The sequence below is a fragment of the Lepidochelys kempii genome, chromosome 16 (genome assembly GCF_965140265.1).
Source record: "Lepidochelys kempii isolate rLepKem1 chromosome 16, rLepKem1.hap2, whole genome shotgun sequence".
In the NCBI taxonomy this organism is placed as follows: domain Eukaryota; kingdom Metazoa; phylum Chordata; order Testudines; family Cheloniidae; genus Lepidochelys; species Lepidochelys kempii.
This window is the reverse complement of record NC_133271.1, coordinates 18,239,770-18,259,509: the sequence shown is the minus strand read 5'-3', so window position 1 is coordinate 18,259,509 and position 19,740 is coordinate 18,239,770. Positions and strand designations below refer to the sequence as shown.

Genomic DNA, 19,740 nt, shown 5'->3' with positions numbered 1-19,740 from the left:
GAAGCAGTTCAAAGTAGTGCTGTTAACCTAGGTCACAGCTGCCTTCCTGATTCTGTAGGTTTATTTCAGCAAGTAGATATAAATGCATGCCTTCAAACAGAATATCTTTTTATAACTGGCAGGTATGCATAAACTCAAAGTCCTTTTAGTTGCTGGGCTCCAATCTGAGCAGGGCTAGTTGCCTAGCTTTCCTTAGAGCAAACCAGAAACCTTAGCATTAATGTACACTGTTTGGCACCAAAGACTTCACAAAAACCAAAAGTTAACCCTTTCAGATGCCAGTTACCTTGAGAACTACTGGAATCCCTCAGCTGAAATACACATTGCTTCAAATCGTCTTGAACCTCCAAACAACGTTGTCCAAATTCAAAGAAGTGTAAAAGAATCCAAATGCATGTATCTGCAAAGTAAAGGCCCTCTGCTGTCACAGGCCAATGTCACAGAGGGTCCAAAGATGAAGTGGCTGAGGAAACGATTGGCTCTAGTATGTAAAGAGGTTTTCAAATCATGAGTAACAGCACTGGGAAGAGCCACAAAAGGCTGTTTTGTCCCCCACTGCCTTCCACAAAGAGTAGTGGAGCTTTCCAGCCCTAGAGCCTTTTCAGAACAGCATAAGGATGGGTATCCAGAGTACAGATCCATTAGCTAGAACCTGCAGAAAAGATCCAGGAAGAAAAGAGCTCTTTGTGCACTCAGTTCATGCTCAGCCATTCTGAGCACTTCTCAACCTTATCAAGCGTTGTGGTAGAAGCGAGGTCTTCCATGCTAACCCCAACCCTCAATTCCAGGCTCCCCCCCCCCCCACCATGAGGATAGATTAAAAAAATTTTTTTTAAAGTTAAAATTTGATTTTTCTAAATTTAAAATCAAATCTGAATGTAAACAAAATATTAAGGCCTAAATTTATTATAATCTCTTAAAATATTTAAATATAAAATAAAATGCTGAATCCATGAGCTTGTGTCAAAAACTGAGTTCAAGGCTGCTTTTCTATATAAAAAAAATTCAGGGAAAACATCTAATGTTTGAGGTCAAGCTTTATATAAATATAGCACAGCAGGCCATGTGCTATATTAATGCCTGATCATGTAGGGGCCCAGAGGCTATGCTACTGGGTGCAAGAGACTGGCAAAGTCACCACAGGCATTGGGACCCTACCTCTTCCTCCAGAAGACATCATCATGTATATCAGGCTCATCCACTGAGCCCACCTGGGTGGTCTCATACTCCTATTTTATAGCTTCTCCCTACCTGAGCTCTGATAGGTTCAAATCTCAAATTAAAAATATTTATGACTCCACCCAACATGGAAACTTGCTCACCAGCTCATGGAAAAATACTGATCTGTCCAGTAACTACCAGGCCTTGCTTCTGGATGGTTTTGGGTACTTCAAGTAAATGGCCTTGCTCTGTCTCCTTGCATGTATACACAGAGATACAAAAAACAGAAATCCATTAATTTCTCAGCTGCTTTCCTCTGCTGCTAAACAAATAAAATCTAAAAGGCACGTGGGTTACTTGAGCAGAAGGCTCAGACCGTGGTTACTACTTTTGTTTTCTGGAGGTACTGGTGGGGGAAGTTATGTAACAAGGGAGAAGGAGCAGAGTGTCCAACCAGAAAGGAGCAAGACTGATGTCAAAGCAGGACGCTGTGGGAATCGGAGTGCAGCCGCTAGTGTTGATTTCACCCCTAGGGAACTGGAGAAAAAACCTGTCATGGCTGCAGCTTGTACAAAAGACCCTATTTGGGAATATTTTCAAGAAATTCTTGGACCTCTGGGTAAAAAAAGGAACACATCAAATTTAAACAGTGCAACAAAGAGATGCAAGGTCTGGTGGTTAGAACGAAACATTATGAAAAGTGCTCCTCAAAAGGCAAAGTCTTTGAAGATGTGGTGGATGTGTCTGAACCATCGGACTAATTTTTGCACCATTCTAATGGACAGCTTACCCTGTCTTACTATGCTAGTAAATGATAACTTAGATTACTGACATAAATGTGTTTTTTGGGGAGAGATTACTTGTGAATTTCAAAATGAGTGTTCAAAAGATAATTGGCATGTTAGTTTGTTGTGGGAGTATTTATCAATTACTTTTTTACTGTTATTGCTGGACTTCTGACTTTATTACTCAATATAATCAAAACATCTCAGGTGAAGATTTCCTATTTAAAAGTAAAGATTTCAGGTATTAACTTCAACATTTAAAAAATACCCCTCCCCCCCACCCGGCGCAACTGGTTCAGTATGTTGCTAGAGATAAGGGTTTAAAAATAGTTTCGACAATCTTATGATTTATTTTCTCTATAAATTTATTCTAAACCCAGTTTTAGATCTTTAAAAGAGTGGTACAAACAGACGCAGGAGGAGGGAATCTTTCATTGACAGACTTTGTTCATCATCCAGTAAAACTACAGCTGAGTTCATAATCAGGCCCTGTAAATTCTAGCAAGACTCCACAGATGAAAAAATGTCTTGATTTGTTTATGCAACAAATTCTCCCTTTCCACTTGTTCAGAACAAACATTTCATTGACTTGGTTCATATCATTACGACCAGGCTACACTCCACCTAGCAGAGCAGACATTGCTGGATACAGTATACGAGAAATAAATTGAAGAGTTTGCAAAAAAATATTGATGGAACATTTGTTAATCTGAGTCTTGATGGGTGGAGCAATGTATACAATGATCCAGTAATATGTGCTTGTGAGACAAAAGAAGATGGGGTTGTCTATCCTACAGAAACTATTGATGCACCAGGAAATGCCCATGCAGCTGAATACATAAAAGTAGCAGCAAGCTACAACCCACTGAACAAAAATTCAAGTGTCAAATGCTTAGCATTGTCAGAGACAATGCTGCAAATATAGGCAAAATGAGAAGAAATCTAAAGGATAACGAAGGGAACCTGAAACTTGTAACATATGGGCGCAGTACCTGTTTGAATGCAGCGGTCATTTGAAGACTTAAGTACAACTCCAGGAATAAAGAAAAATCTTGTTGAAATTGCAAAATATTTCTATAACAACCACCTTGCTTCAGTTTCACGGATGAGAACAGGAGGATCCAAATAAAGTCTCCCCCCGTGATGAAATGATGGAATTCAGTGGTTGATCGTTTTGATCTATTTAGGAAGAACTGGCCTCTTCTAATAACAATTTGTGAAGAAAATAGTGACAAAATAGATGGAACTATCACAGCCAAAGCACTCAGACTAAAGAGAAATGTAGAAGATTCGCTGAATGTACAGAAGCCTATTTCCATAGCCTTGGACAAACCGCAGAAAGATTGCTGATCATTTAGGTGTAAATGTGAAACATGTTTTGATAAGAGAAGCATACGTATTCAAAACATTTAAGGTTATTTTCTTTAACAAATATAAATGTTATAATGATGTTGTTTTCTATTTTTATTTAAATCCCAGTTACCATCCTAATGCAGCTTGATGCAAATCATGAGCAAAACATTAATTAGCTAAGTAAATAAGCAGTATATTATTCACCATTTTCTTCTTATACTAAAAATTTACAGTTCAGCATCTGACAATATTAAGCTATCCGAGAACTAAATGGATGTGCTTGAGAGACCTTTCATAGTTGAACCAGCACATGGTTAAGTGGCATCAAGGATAGCAAAACACTCTGTGAAAGTGACACTACAGTACTCTAATGGGTAGCAGCACAAATGGCCTGCTGAAAAGAGAACATAGTTGCCTACTCAATACCCTCTATTCCTTCTTAGACGGTGGCCTATAGTCATGCCACCATGTTTACTATGTACATCCCATAGCTACCTTTCCCATTCTCTGTTAATATAGATGTTTGCCTCATGGGAGTCTACAGAACCCACCTGTGCTGTGAGAATAAGCTCATTGATGATATGGGCTGCGTGCTGACACCGATCAGGAAGCCCCATGACCTGCGCGACTCTTTCAGGACTAATCCCATCATCTGTGGAGGGAGAGGTGACAAAGACTTAATTAAAAAGGGAAAAAGGCCCACCCACCAAATGAAGCTTCCCTCCCGTATGGCCATAGCCAGTGGTTTCTCCGTAGGTAGATCTGTTGTGTCAGACCTGCCATCTTTCTCCACACCTTCAGCCCTTCCCCCAACCCACCTACAAACCCATACTGATCATCTGAGAAGGGTCTAATAGTGGAAAGGTAACACTTTCACATGCAACATGATAAACCTTGAAAGAGACTGCTATATTCTTAATAGGATAAAAGGTAGCCAAGTGACCCAGAGGAAATTTGAATTCGTCAGGTCCTAACGGCCAGGAATATCATGGAGTACTTTAAAGCCAGGAAACAAGGGTTTTCCATAATCCAATTCTTTGGATCAATTAGCTACAAGACCAAGACATTGCTGCCATAGTGTCTAATGTTTTGAAAATGAGGTGTATACAATTTCTTTCCAGTCTCTCAGGCAACAAGCAGAAAACCCCTGTAGAAACCGCATGAAGAACCAAGAAGGTGGTATGTCATTCTAAAATTGGTGTTAGAAAGGGACATAAAAGCTATACCTACACTGCGTACCTTACAGTGGAACAGCTTTGTGCCGCTGTAAGGTCTCCAGTGTAGTTGCTCTTTGCCCGCAAAAGAGAGCTCTCCTGCCAGCAAAATAAAACCACACACAAAAAAAACGCTGTCCATACCGGCGCTTTTTGTTGGTAAAACTTTTGTTGGCTGGGGCGTGTTTTATTCACACCCCCCGACTGACAAAAGTTTTACCGATCAAAGTGCAGTATAGACACAGCCTAAGTAACTACAAGCAGACAGAAAACTAGCTGCTGTAGATTAGCACTAAGCAATAAAACTGGGCAGTCCCTGCTTCACACAGTGATCAGAAAGCAACAGACCTTTGTTCTCACACAAACCTGGTTTAAACTGAATCCTAACGCCAGCATCATTCTGAATCTTTTTGATCATTTCTCCATTTCTTCCTATTACAATTCCAACAGCAAACCTGGGCACAGAGACCTGATGGGAAAAGCAAAGCAGTGTAAAAACTCAGAACTGGAATATATTATACTTGTTTTACAAGAGGTGTATTCATCCCGCTTACGTACCATGCCAGGCCAAACGAAGCAGCTCCAGGCTGTAAGGTCTTATCCCTCTTAAGCACAAATGTATGGGCAATTTTCAATCCTTAATATTTCCACTGACCATAAATCCCTTCCCCTATCAAAATTAGCCCTCTGCATTACAAGAATGGCACTTTCAAAAAAATTTTTTGGAAGAGATGGAAGTGCCATCCGCAAGCCCAAACAAATGCCCTCTCTGGAAAGCTGGTGAGCCTCTTCTGGTGGATGGGTGCGATATATTTAAAGGCAGAGAGTATCGTGAAGGAAATAAATCTCACTGGCAATGTTTGAAGTTAAATGGTCTCCATCCCTCACCCTAGGGAGGTAACCACAGCACTTGTGAAAAGAACATACCTCTATGCTGCCTCCTCCCATTCTAGAGCTGAAATCACTTCGTACGCCTCGGAAATCTGCCTGATCTTTCTCTCGGATGATCTCCAGTACCATTTCCCTTGCTTGCTGTGGGGAAAAAATTATGGTTACCTTTTAACTCATGTCTATCCCACTCCCCATCTTAATGCTCAGGGCCTCAATGATTAGGCAGCATCAAGCAGAATTGCTTCCTACATTAAGCAGACTGAAATTCCTTCACTTGGGATTTCTTTCACTTTTTAATGGAATTCTGTTTGGTATTGCATCCTCCCTTCCTCATTAACAATTTGATAGCTTTTTAGGAAGAAGATCCCCATGTGCAATTGTTTAAAATGTCTTTAAAAAAAACACGGACATTTGTTTCTAAAATACAATCTTAATTGGGATTTAAGGAAATTCAAGACCCCTGCTGCTGAACAGAACTCAAACCCACACATGCCATGGCAGAAGCCATGATGGCACATTAAACTGCAAGTCCACTAGAAGATGGGGAGGAGGAGACAGGAAAGGAAAGAAGAAATACTAGCTACTAAACACCTTGAAAAGTAAGCACCGGAAAACAACCCTGGTAATCTGTGAAGGTTTTCCTACACGAGTGAATAATCTTGTGTTTGTTTCTGAAGGCCCTTCACAAGCTACTATATAGCCCAGCTAGTGAAAGTGTACATTGCTAACAAACCTATAGTAGCCAGAATTTATAGAAGTTACTTATTAAAGCTACATATCAAACTTTAGGCTCCAGGCATTACCTAAAGCAGCACTGCCGATATTTGGTGATTGTGTTAATAGGATATAGGGGAGATTGTCCCCTCAACCTTTCTCTGAAGTAGCTATCACAAAAAAGGTTGCCATGGAAAGAAATAAAGTTATTGGCAAGATTTAATACAAATCTGCCATTGTCAGAATTATCTGCCAAGTGCAACTATCGTAGCATCCAGAGTTTGTTAGATGCTCAAGGATCTCTAGAGTTTGTTAGGTGCTGTGCAAATGTACAATCCCTGCCCTGAAGGGTTTACAGTCTAAGATCCCTTAATTCTGATTTGCATGGGATTTACTGCTCAGGAAGAACATGGAAAATATGCTGAAGCACATCCAGCAAGGCAGACTGAGGGGCAGTCGACAGAATAGAAGTGACAAGTGAAATACAGTTTGGTTGAAAATGTACGAGTGCTTTTAAACTTGTCTTACAGAGCTACACTTTTATAATGTTAAGTTTAAGTAGTTTGTGAATCATTCGTAAAATTTCAAAGCTGTATTACTAGCTAGATACATCTAGGAGCGGAGGAAAGGATATTAGTGTTCTTCAGGAAAGACCTGGAACACCCTATCATTGTAGGTGTTTCTAAAGGCAACCAGACACTCAGCTCCCAAAGAAAATCAAGAGGGGTTGGGTGCCTAATGCTTCTGAAAGATCTCACCCATTGTTTCTATGCTTGGGCAGGAACTGAAAATCTAACTTTAGCTGTTGGGTGCTATCTGGTGCAACAGCCTTTTAATGTCTTGAGAGTGGTCTAAATTTAGATTAGCATGCCAGCCTCTAGTAAAATGCATTAGTTTCAGAGAGGCACTTGATAAGCACAAACTGCCATAACTAGTAGTTCTAAACATCCACTATGAAGCATCCAACCACCTCCGGTGGTATAGTGGGATTAAACTCTGAAGTCATGACTCTACGTTTTAAGTAGAGCACCTAACACAAGAGAGCCCCTGGATGCAACTGCAATATAAATATCAAATACGCTTAACCTGTGGTGCCAGGAGTTGTTCTGCTTTCAGATTACAAGTGCTACCTGAAGTATTAAACCTTCTGGTTACACTGGAGTCTTATCTGGAGCACGGGTGCCAGCACCTACCTTCATCAGCAGATATTTAGAATGAACAATGCAGCCACAGCCTTATTTAACCCCATGCCATGCTCACAAGCACCATCAACAGTTTCACTGTCTAAAGGGTCTCTTAGTGCAATTATGCAGAATCACATGAAGTGTTTTTACTCCATACCTGTACTTTAAAAGCATCTCCAGTAATACGGAGAGGTTTATCTGCTCCCGTTGGCAACGGGCCATCTTGGATCATAACCATTTTCACGCCTGTTCGCTCCTGCAAAAGCCACACAACACTTTAATAAGCATGGTCCCTAAACAAGAGTGAACAGTAGGTGTCCAAACTTTGGTCACTAAACATTTATATGGGTCAGATGAGCAGCCTTCCAGCATGCTATTTTTAAAGCAAAGACCACAACTGTTCTACAGCCTAAGCCCAGGACTGCAAGGAGGTGCGTTTCTCACACCACATTTTAGTGCAGAGACAACTGCAAACAGAAAATCCAACTTCTGTCTTTCTAGCCAGGTGTAACAGTGAAATAAGAACCTCTCTAAACACACAATTACACAGTGTGTCAGATACCTTTGGATGATACAGCCAAAATTAAAGCTCTCAACAAAAATCACAATTATTATCTTGGCATAAATGTATTACTGAAGCCCTTTATAGCCTTTAAAGATTTGTAAAGTATACCAAGATAAATAGAGAAAAAAATACACCCAGGAACACTGATTTACACCCAGATGTTTTCATGGGGGTGGAGGGAGAGCAGAGGAGATCAAATACCAACTTCACCAACAGGAGTGATGAATTTGATGAAAGGTATCCTGGGGAACAGCACAGCAGGCATTAAGCAGCTTCACCAGGGCACCTGAATCCTGACCTGGGACACCCTTTGCTCTGCCAGGTGAGGGCCCCTCCTCAACAGGGCATACATCTTGCCACAGCTAGTGCTTCTCTTATAATGCAGAGATATATCCACTAGGCGCTCAACTGAGGACAAGCTCATTCCTTTTGTAACTCAGGGCTGGATTTGAACCCAAGTCGCCAAAGGTGAAACACAAACATGTTAACCTCCTGCAGCAGGCACGAGAGGCTCTTTCTTTGAAAGCACTCTTCCTTGATCTCTACTGGGTCACATACCACCTTCTTACGTTGGTGTGAAGTGAATGGATGGAACACCAAGCTCACATACTTCCAGTGGCACATGTACTACGGTTTGGGAACCCCTAATCGAGAGGAACTTTGCTGGGGGGAAAGTTCCTTGAAGTAAAAACATCTCACACACCTGCAACTGTTTTATTGTTTCGCCTCCTTTGCCAATGACTAGACCCACTTTGGATGCCGGGATCAGAATCTCCTGGATCGTACTGTTGCCATCAACATCGTTGTGAAAGCCAGGTCCATTCCGACAGCGATCCACTATCTGCCCCAGTAGCCTCTTCGCTTGTCTTTGAAAAGAAGCAAGGAAAGCAACCATTAGACAACGTTTCATCTGCCCAAGAAACTAAGAACCACTGGAATGAGAGACATTTGGGGAGAGGAGAAGTGAACAGATGAGAAGAAAACTATGGTTAGCACAATGGCTTTTACGCTTTGGAACTCCAATTCCCCTTCACAACACTTATCAGCACTTCGATTTCTAAAAAGTGGAAAAGGGAGGAAGCAGTGCATCTTGACACCTTTGATGCTTACACATTTTTAAATCATTGGCTTCACCACAGCTTGGGTGTACCACATTTTAAGTGGAGTCAAGAAGAATCTCTAATGCCTAAACTCCCAATTTTATTGTTAATATCAATCTTTGTAAATCGTAACCACAACCTCACTTCCCGACTGAGGCAGGCAAGGAGCGCTGCTCTGACACATTAACACAGCAGGTTAGACCACCACCTCTGATCTGACTGAGTCACAGGTGAATCCCTTCTTCTCGGCCTGCTCTCCCGCAGCAACACTGGCAGGGTTTGCTTGCAGCCTTCCATCCTAGCTGGGGCTGCTAAGGCTGTTCAGAAAATGGGGCAGGGGCCGTGTAGCAGCTAGGGCAGGGGTTCTCAAACTTTTGTACTGGTGACCCCATCACATAGCAAGCCTCTGAGAGCGACCCCCCTTATAAATTAAAAACACTTAATATATTTAACACCATTATAAATGCTGGATGCAAAGCGGGGTTTGGGGTGGAGGCTGACAGTTCGCAACCCCCCATGTAATAACCTTGCGACCCCACAAGGGGTCCCGACCCCCAGTTTGAGAACCCCTGAGCTAGGGCAAGAGACTAAGTGCTGCTTGTGAAAGTAGGCGGATGACAAGGTCAGGAGACTGTTCCCTGGCAGCTTTATAATGGCTGAGCTGACTGGCAGTGGCTTTCCATCTTCATGTTAATTGCTGCCACCTACCTGCCCCTTTCTCCTCACTGAAGAGGATGGAGCCAGGCCAGCAGCCACGCATTTGCACTTGGGTGGTGTTCTTCCTCTCTCCTCCACTTAGCAGCCAACCATCTCACGCTGCAGAGGGAATTGTCCCCTTAGGACACATTCCCCTGGGAGTGTCAACTCAGGGGGTGAGGGTCTGATGGCCTGCGTCCAACAGCAGAGCATTACCCCAACCTTGGGCCTCAATCAGGAAGCGAGGCAGGAGCTGGAATTTCCAGGAGTAGATTTCAGATTTGAAACTAACAGTTGGATTCTTGGTTGTTTAAAAAAAAAAAAAATCACAAAACCAATCTTAAGTATTCATAAAGCCCTTAAGTTAATTTTTTTGATGGAAAAAGAAAGATTAAAACAGAGGGCACATTGAAAAACAGAGCATCAACTGCCTTCTGTTTTAATTGTCTTCCTTACTCTTTCCATTAAAAAAAATTTTATTCAAAATTTAAGGGCTTTATGAATACTTAAGATAATCATTCATTCTTTTTAAAACAATCACCCACCCAACTGTTAGGAATGTTCCCGTTATTGAGCCTTCTTCCTCATTCAGTTTCACAAGTCTAAAAAAGTGGGATCACCTGCGACAGCCCTGGATATGAGTGTGTCTAGCTGCGTATTTCAGAACTTTTAGGTGTTAAGAAGATCTGCTCTTACCCATTTTCCCCAAGTGTCTCATCAGGCATTACAGCTTTTTAGTATTTTGCTCTTGTTCTGAAATATCCTTCGCTAGAGGAAAAAAATCATATTGTTTGCCCTATAATCCGTGCTTGCCAATTACAGTTATTCTGGTTCAATGCTTGCAGAATTATGGTACTGTGAGGTGCCTTAAGCATCTTAGATCTCATAGGAACAGAATAGTCAAAGTCTTCTCTTGAGAGAGAGACAGTCTTTGTGCCTATGTATTTTTACTAATCAAAATGCAACTCAAAGATTTCCAGATGGATTTTAAAAAACCCACCTACCCAAAGGTTGGGGAGAGAAAGAGCAGCTCCATATGTTAAGTGTGTTCCTGTAAGCCTGAGGATCCTGGATCCAGTCCCAGCAGGAGGTCCTCAACTGGTTTGTGAGAGTCTCAAACTCAGCTCCTAGGAAGGGGGAGGGAGGAAACACTGTCCCTAAATTTTCTATAGGCCTAAAGAATAGAAACCCCCGCTGGATTGCCAAATGTGTGTCTACCATGCAGGGACCAGAGTTCAAATATTCAGTTCAGTCCTTCGCTTCTGGCTGGCAGCAATATGGAGGAGGCACCCTGATGGACCTCATGCTGCTCTGGAGCAATACCTCCTGTTTATTCAGGAATGCAACTGACAGGCTCTGGGGGCCTTGTGCAGCCCCTCTTCAGCTGGAAGGATGGCCATCTCAGTAGCAGTGGGAAGGTGGAGGGGAGAAGAGTGATCTTTAATGGCTTAATTTAGTATCCTGGAAACTTGCAGTTAGTCAACTGCATCCTAAGTGCCCTAAGAGCAACTCTGAAGTGAAATTCCACGGGACTTCTGCAGTGGGTTCAGCAGACTAACTGGAAAAGACTCTGATGAGTAAACATCTCAGTGTTAGACCAAGCGGCTCTAGAGTCTGGTGACCCTAAAGCTTCTGTAGGCCAACATTTGCTGATTGTGGCTAACCAAATAGCAGCACCGATAGAACACAGTGGTAAGGAAGAGGAAAAGGAAAGAGAGATAGAGAAAAAGAACAAAACAAAACTCACTCAATGCTCTCTGGTGTTCCGGTGAGCACACAGGGCCTCTCAGGCATCCCGCCGCTGTCTGTTAAGGGAACAAGAACACGGCGACAACAGGGATTGGATATTTCACAACTCTTGAATGGCCAACAGTAGTCAGCCAAGCAGGCAGATACAAGCAGCCTAGACACAGCCTACACAACTAGCTCTTTCATGTTTAAAAGAGGCAGTAAAATCTACATGATCCATTATGGATTGCACGTTATAAGAGGGTAGTTAGAGACAGCCAGTCTCAAGAACAAAGTGCAGCCTCAAAGTACACACAGTACTTGCATGAAGCAATCAGGTTCTACACCTGATCTGAATTCTTGGCTGCAATTCATTATAATTATGTATCTGGAAATAAAGCAAATAGTTGTTAAGTATCTTATTTATCCTTCAATCACCCTGCACACTCACTCCTGCGTGAGTATTCAGTCTTGTGCCTGTGGCATCTTAGACTGATATGATCATGGTGTTTTCCTACACTTAGTACAACTATATATTCCATGTTAGCTTTCTTTTAAGTGTCACACTCCTAGTAAACGAGTTGTTACATGCAATTCAATTGGATTAAAAAAACTGGACAGCTGCTTCAGTGACCAAAGGGCAGCACTAAAATGTTCCCTTTGCACATTGAAATATGTTGATCCTCGATATCTTTGAATTCTCATTAACATGTTCTAAGACAAAATGGATCTCTCCTTTATTTTTAAATCTCCCCCTGCCAATTAAGATTAAGAACCCAGAAGATAATATTTTGCAGTAACTATATTCCTCCCCATGTAGTAACATAGTCTGTTTTCCCTTCGGGGAAACGGAAGTATCTTCACAGAAAAATAGTACAAAGCAAGAATACGCAGCATACCACAACAGATTGGTACGGTCTCCTTTTTAGTTTGAGATGGATCCGATCAGGAGCAACTCCCGACCTCTTGAAATTTCAGTTTCCAAAAACTGACAAGTCTATGCAATTAAATACAATCCACATCTGATCTCTCCAAAGAAGTGCCACTGGAAGACAGCCCTGAACAGGAGCATTTCCCATCTCTGTAGGGAACAACATGGACCATCCTTTAACACTTAAGGTGCATCTGCTTCTTGATTAGAGGTGGTCCCCTCATTTTGCTCCCAGAAGTAGCTAACAGGTCTGTTTTCTGTGTTAGTATGGAGGTCAGTCCCAGAACAGAATTCCCTTGTGCATCATTAGGTAACCAGCGATAACACATATGAATGTGATGCACAGCCAGGTCTCCACATCTATTGGACATGCCATATTTCAATGCCATGCCCTGCTACTTGTCCACTACACACAGAAGCTCTTACCTGGAGCAATCTGAATTTTGCAGCCAGACTCTGCCTGGATCCGTGAGATCTGTTCACCGCCCCTGCCGATTACTGAAACAAGTTCAACAAGTGTCAATTTACTGTTGTCCTAGCCAAGAGCAGAGGATCTGCTCCCTTTACTCCACTGCAACTGGCAGTAAAGGGGAGACTGTATTCCAAAACTGTAAAACAGGCCTCCCCATACTCTGGTACACAGAAAGCCAACGTTAGGGTAGAATCCTTACATTTTTTGCTGAATTCTAGTAATTGTATTTCCTTGTACATACAAGTCTTACACTGAAGTGGGAATACACGGTAGGTAAAAATAAGTCACTAAACAGAGCCAAGTCAGGAAAGGTGTTTTAAGGTTATTGTCCTGTGACAACCTGAATCTCAGGTCGGATAAGAAAAGTGGCTGCAAAATTATCAGGACAGCCATAAGCAAAGGTATTTGGGTTATTGCTTTTTTTTTTTTTTTAATAAAGAATTCACTGCCTCTCCTTCAAGAGCATGTTGCTGGTTTGAGCTACACTTGAATACACCTGGTTTTATATTGAAGTGCCATAACAGACCTCAAGCTGAAAGTGAAAACTGGCCTCCCTTAGATCCCCCGCATCACTGAATGATGACTGTGTTTCACACTGTATATCAGGGAGAGAACATGCACGGCCAGTCATACGTACTCTTCCCAAAGAGTAACGTGGAGCACAGCTGCAGGTCAGCCAAGTCTAACAGGCATGATTGGGTCAACATTCTCTAAGCAGAAGGCCCTCAATTGTGGAACTTGCTTCCGCTAGTTTCTGTCTGAGCTTGAATCTTTATCACCCTCTTTGCTTCATGCCACATACTAACTTTTTTGCCCAGACCTTCTCCTCATGGAACTACAGAACTACCTTCGGAATGGCCAGCACCTGGCCCCCTAAAAGATTGGGATGGGAGGGCATGGGGGTGGGGGGGGGAGAGAAAGAGTGCCGCTCCTTTATAAGAAACCAACAAATGAATAATTGAACTGAGCCAGGAAGAGTTTTCAATTTCAGCTTCAGGTTGGACATCCTGGTCCATCGGTCTATGTGTAACAGCAGTAAACTCGGATGGTTATTTCCCTTTTCACACACTAAGCACAGCATTTGGGGTGATGCTCCTTTACCAGAAGAGATGACATGCTGGAATCCCAAGGTTATGGAACATGCCATGGCATGACTCTAGTCATGACAGCAGTAGGATTCCCTTGAAAGGAGAAACAGTGAACAGCTGAAGGAACACAGGGATCAGGGTGAAGTGTGAGAGAACATCATCAAGGGTGCAAGAGTGAAGTGAAGGAGAGAAGAAGAAAATCAGGAAGAAAAAGGAGAGAGAAACCCATCCGTGCAGGAAAGTGCACCCCAGTTATTTCTCTCTGCACTGAGCGTACTAGGGATCTGTAAAAATTCAACTTTCATTTTAAGTGTTTAAACGCTATTTCTTTCCTCCCTCTTCCCCCATCCACACTGACAATAGCATACTTAAATGCAGTAACTGGTTCTGGTGACTGGCAAATGGACTCATTCTTGGTAAACCTTGTAATTTGGTCTGGGGAATCTGTGGTTACAGCCAGAGTTGCCAGAACAGTACATCTTCAGAAATGTGTCTCCCCTGCCTCCCCACACCCCAAAAAACCCTATTCCATATTCATCACTATAAAACCGTTACCAGCAAACAGGTAGTTTATATCTGGGTTTTTAAGTGCAGGGCACTGTGGCAGACCCTGTTTAATTTGCCCTTACTGGGAGATGTTATTAATAGGCAAGATTTTTCACAGCCAGTAAATTCACAGTGGCATTGACTAAAGCTGTGAGTCTTATTCCTCACCCACCACAATAAGCACTGTTCTTGAACAGAACACACATTTAGAAACTGAATTTAGAACAAAAACATCCAGGATACTTACTAAATCCAACCATTTTATCAGGCACTTTGAATTCTTCTGTTATTACTGTCCTAAAAATAGAGATTCAAATAGTCACTGCAAAGAACAGTTTAGTAGACCACCTTTGTCCTCCCACAAAAGTCAGCCACACAGAGTACAAAGTTTTGTACAGAAAAGTAAACACTTCAGCCATAATCAAAACCATTTGGGTTGGAAGTGAGCCCTTGAGGGTCATCTATTTTACCCCCTTCTTTGTGGAAGAAGTGGTTTAGTTATTCCTAAACTCTGATAGATTTTAAATCTACCCTTGATCAGCTCCACATAAGTGGATTCCATACCTCCTTTGTCTGTTCTTGTAAATCTTTTTTCTAAAACGGAACCTCAATTTTCCCATGATGCAGCTTAAGACCATTACTTCTTGGTCTGTCCTTACTGCATGAGACTAACTGGCCGCCGACCTCTAATATCCCTTCATGTATTTGTAGACAATTATACCTCCCCTTGGCTAGATTGTCTCTGGAATTAACAGAAGCAGTTCTCAACTGTTCCTCATAGGTCTTAAATTTTCATGAAATGTTTTATCATTTTTATTGCTCTCTGGACACTCTAATTTCCCCATCTTAAAATGTGATGCCAAAAACTAAAGTTTTCCACCTGAGGCCTAATCAGCGTTGAGTAAAGCAGAATAATTACCTCGCTTGTTTTCCACACGATACTCCTCTTAAACACACCCCAATGAATATGGCATTTGCCATTTTTATTAGCACTTGATTCAAGTGAATCTTGATAGACACTTCCCAACTCTTCATACATTGGAAAATGCACAATATCCAATTTGTTTGACACCCCTGAAAGCAATTAAATATCTTTGGAGGAAGCTCAGCATAGGTTTCTAATGAGGCTTCTTGCGAGATCTTATGACACAGTTTGTATTATAACAGCCATAGGAAGAATAAAAATATGAATTTCTAAACTTTTCCCCAGCTGCGCCATAGATAAGTACTTATGACTGAGGACCTAATCCATAACATGATTACCTACTGCAGCATTATATTGTCCCACTCTTACCAGAGTTAGAATATGGGTCGCCCTTACTGTCAGACAGCAGCGTGATGCTACGGTTCGATCCTGTATTATAAAAGGGTCCCCGAGTAAATTAGTGGTGGTGAAAGAGTGCTAGCTGACAGCTTAAAGAATGAGGTCCTCTGTTTGGAAAGGGAACAGGCACAGCAAGGGTCTACCAACTGTTCTATCACACTTCAACCTGGGTGTAATAGTACCACTTCTAAACACTGGGAGCTTGAAAGTATCCATAGCCATTCCTTGCCCTTTCTGCTGAGCCCTTAACAGGGGGATTGGTTATGATGGTAGTGTGCTGCCACCAACATATCTGGAATTTAAGGACTTTGAGCAAGAGGCAACTTCTGAAGTGAAACCACCACCACTCGCTACAGAAACACAAGATCCTAAAAACCAAGCACGACTTAAGACACGAAAGCTTATGCTCAAATAAATTGGTTAGTCTCTAAGATGCCACAAGTACTTCTTTTGTTTTTGCGGATACAGACTAACACGGCTGCTACTCTAAGACTTAAGACAGCATCCTTTAGAGCCACACTATGCCATGCCGGGTAAGAAGTCATCCGAGGGGTCATATTTTACCAGCAAAATGAGAAAAACCTCAATTGCCAGCTTAATACTTCTGATTCCTCTTCCACTGCCAAAAAAGCACGTCATTTTCTTATGCTCAGTCCTACAAAGGTAGATGAAGCCAAATCCAAGCCTTCCTTACAAAAATGTGAGCTTTTTTTTTTCAAGTGTGCAGTGTCTCAAAGGGTAGGCAAAAACTGCAGTCTGGAGAAAAAGAGAGCCAATAGTTTTCCACGTTCTCAACCTCTGACTTCCTAGCACTCTAGTACAGATGGTGGATCAATAAACAATTAGAACTGATCAATAAATAATAAAACATAACCCACTGCTTACCTTTGATGTACCAGGGCCCCTAACTGGTTACCTACTGTGGCAGAGAGGAAAAGGGAAAAAAAAAAAAAAAATCAAAGCATTAGTACGGATAAACTAACTTCATCCCTACAGAAAGAGTTCTTACCATTTCATCAAAAAAAAGAAAGAAAAGCAAAATGGTAATTTAGGTTCAATGGCTGAAATGAATGTGTTATGTGGTAAGAAACAGGAGGGGATTTCTTGATCAACGCAGTCTACAATCCAGTGTCCAGCTGAACACAGGATACGAAATTGATCTGGATCTCCCCATGCTGAGAGTCATAGGAGAAAATCCTGCCAGCCCAAATCCCTGTAAACTTACCTCCCCCGCTTCCCAAATTAAACCCAAATGTAAAGATCAAGCAGATTTTGGTACATATTAAATTAAAAAAAAATCAAAAAGCCAAAGCAGATTTTGAGATTTAGTTTAATCAGAAGCATTAGAGATCACTTGCACATACTTCTCTCTGTATCTCTTATCTGTGCTCCATGGAGCCCACTTAAACGGAGACCTGTTAAAGGAATAGGTCTGTTAAGTAACCTTGTGGCACCCACATTGTATCCTTTTATCACATTTCTACTGAATACACACATTTTAGCCACACTTACATTGTCAGCTGGTGGCTCATCTAGGATTACCCCTCACCTCCTCAACTAACCTCCCCCAACCAGACAGTGTTTTTGCTATTCGTTTCAAGCCTTCCCCCCCCCCAGATTAATTTTTCCTCCAGAAGTTACCGTAAAAATATGGTGCAATTACAAACAGGGGCCCACTGCAAAGTAGGAAAACATCCTGCAAAGCTTCCTACAGGACTTCACCTGTAGGAAACATACTAAGAAATGGGCCATTTGCTCCCATTTGCTCCACAGCTAGAAGACCATTTTGATTATCTGAACTGTGATAAATATTTTGTTCCAAACTTTTTAGCGATAACTTTCACATTCTTTGATCTGAAATAAGTTGTGACTCAGCTGATGAGAAGAAGAAAATGGATGCACCTCACATTCTTCAAATATAATAAGAGTATTGTTTTGCAGTGCTGTAGCCATGTTAGTCCCAGGATATTAGAGAGACAAGAAGGGTGAGGTAATCTTATTGGACCAGCTTCTGTTGGTGAAGAGAGACTAGCTTTGAGCTTACACAGGGCTCTTCAGGGCCGGGAAAGGTGCTCAAGGCAGGTCTACACTACAAATTTACATCGGTGCAGCTGTGCCGCCATAGTACGTCTGTAGAAGGCACTCTAAGCCAATGGAAGAGAGCTCTCCCACAGGCTTAATAACTCCACCTCCGCGAGAGGGTGTAGCTATGTTGGTGGGAGGTTCTGACAGGGTCTAGGGATGTAAATATTGTTTTAAAAGTTATCCATTTAAACGTTTAAAATTATATTGTTTAAACGGTTACCCGATTAAAGGGAGAGGGGCTTGGGAGCTGCTCCAGCCAGTCAGCATCTGGCCGGCCAGCATGGGGTTCCTGGGGTTGGCGGGCTGGCCAGCCTGGGGTTAACCATTTAGACTAATGCTAACCAATTAAATATTTTACATCCCTAACGGGGTCCCACTGCAAAGTAGGAAAAATATCCCACAAAACGCACTACAAAACTTCACCTGTGTGAAACACATTAAGAAATGGGCCATTTGCTCCTAACAACTAGAAGGACCATTTTGATTACGTTGGTTGTGAGGGGTATTCGTCATCACAGGAGCAGAGAGAAGTGCAGATTTTGCATCTGTTATGGCAGGGTCTGATGCTGCTTTGAGTTGGTATGTCTTGGACTGTGAAGACCTTGCTTCTGATGAGCACCGTGAGGTTGGAGGGTTGTTTGAAGCAACACCCTGTCATAACAGATGCAAAAGTTGCAGACAATTCCACCCTTATGATGACCAATACTCCCACAACATACATTTCAAGATCCATAGGTCCTTCACATGCCTATCATAACATGTGGTATACCTCTGCCAGTGCCCTAAATGCCCCAACAGCAAATACCTGGGTGAAATTAAACAATCACTATGCTCTCAAATGAACTCTCAGGAAAGAAAACGACAAGACAAGACCACCATATAATCAGCAGGCAAACACTTTTCACAGAATGATCACTCTGTATCTGATCTCTCAGGCCTCATTCTCAAAGGAAACCTGCACAACACCTTCAGAAGACTAGCCTGGGAGCTTAAATTCATAACTTTGCTAGACACAACAAGTCATGGACTCAAAGATCCTGGATTTATGGCTCATTACAACAACCTGTGACCTGCTAACCCTCCTTTGTCCTGACTGCAGGGGTGTTAACTGCCCACCTCCCCTTAAAATGATCTTTTGTAACATGTTCCTCCTTGGATTTAGCCGAGACACTGAGTACCTTTCCCAGACCGGAAGACTAGCTCTGTGTAAGCTTAAAAGCTTGTCTTTCACCCATAGAAGCTGGTCCAATAAGAGATATTACCTCACCCACCTTGTCTCTCTAATAGAAAAATGCATAAAATCTGTGACCAAACACACTCTTTAGATAAATAAAATAGGCAGAGTCAATACCTTATTTCTGTTGTGTGTCAATATCTTGATAATGGTCCTGGACAAGATATTGACAGAATATATATATTTTTATTATGCTGTTCAGCTCAGAGGTAAGACAACTGCTGTGTTATTGACCCCTTTAGATTTGCCTTTGCATACGCTCACACTGAATATAAAATGTCCTAATTTAAGAGTTATCAATACTGCAGTAGAAAAGTTGGGTGATGTAATGGGGAATATTTGCTCTTATTGATAAAGATACTACTACCCAGAAGGGCTGAGCAAATAAGATACAAGCTTATTCAGTAAATTCGGAAACATACCATCCTGTTCCCAAGCTGGTTTAAAAATACTCTTACAACAATAATAGGGCAAGAGACATCATTTGTTTTACCACAGCACTAGGGGCCCTAGCCATGGATCACAATTTCACATTATTCCAACAAGGTCGCAGAAAGAGCAGTCCCATTATTGCCAGGGCTGTTTCACATTTCTTTTTAGCATTTTCCCTAACACAATCCGTTTCAGCATCTCTCTTAGCAAACTGGATAGGAATATTAAACAGATTAA

At 41.9% G+C, this 19,740-nt stretch overlaps 1 protein-coding gene across 14 annotated transcripts in view; it reads right to left on the bottom strand.

Annotated features, from left to right (window-relative positions):
- FUBP3 (far upstream element binding protein 3) overlaps positions 1-19,740 on the bottom strand; it is a 56,460-nt gene that overhangs the window by 17,977 nt on the left and 18,743 nt on the right. For 8 of the 14 annotated variants that reach the window (XM_073314631.1, XM_073314641.1, XM_073314640.1 and 5 more), the window contains exons 3-12: positions 17,117-17,167; positions 16,638-16,671; positions 14,676-14,725; positions 12,749-12,820; positions 11,411-11,468; positions 8,571-8,733; positions 7,460-7,558; positions 5,441-5,545; positions 4,880-4,982; positions 3,851-3,951 (exon numbers count right to left, since the gene is read on the bottom strand). In XM_073314631.1, the coding sequence (XP_073170732.1) occupies positions 3,851-3,951; positions 4,880-4,982; positions 5,441-5,545; positions 7,460-7,558; positions 8,571-8,733; positions 11,411-11,468; positions 12,749-12,820; positions 14,676-14,725; positions 16,638-16,671; positions 17,117-17,167 (836 nt within the window). The remainder of the gene's footprint in view (positions 1-3,850; positions 3,952-4,879; positions 4,983-5,440; positions 5,546-7,459; positions 7,559-8,570; positions 8,734-11,410; positions 11,469-12,748; positions 12,821-14,675; positions 14,726-16,637; positions 16,672-17,116; positions 17,168-19,740) is intronic. The other 6 variants (XM_073314635.1, XM_073314642.1, XM_073314638.1 and 3 more) reach the window with 3 other exon arrangements.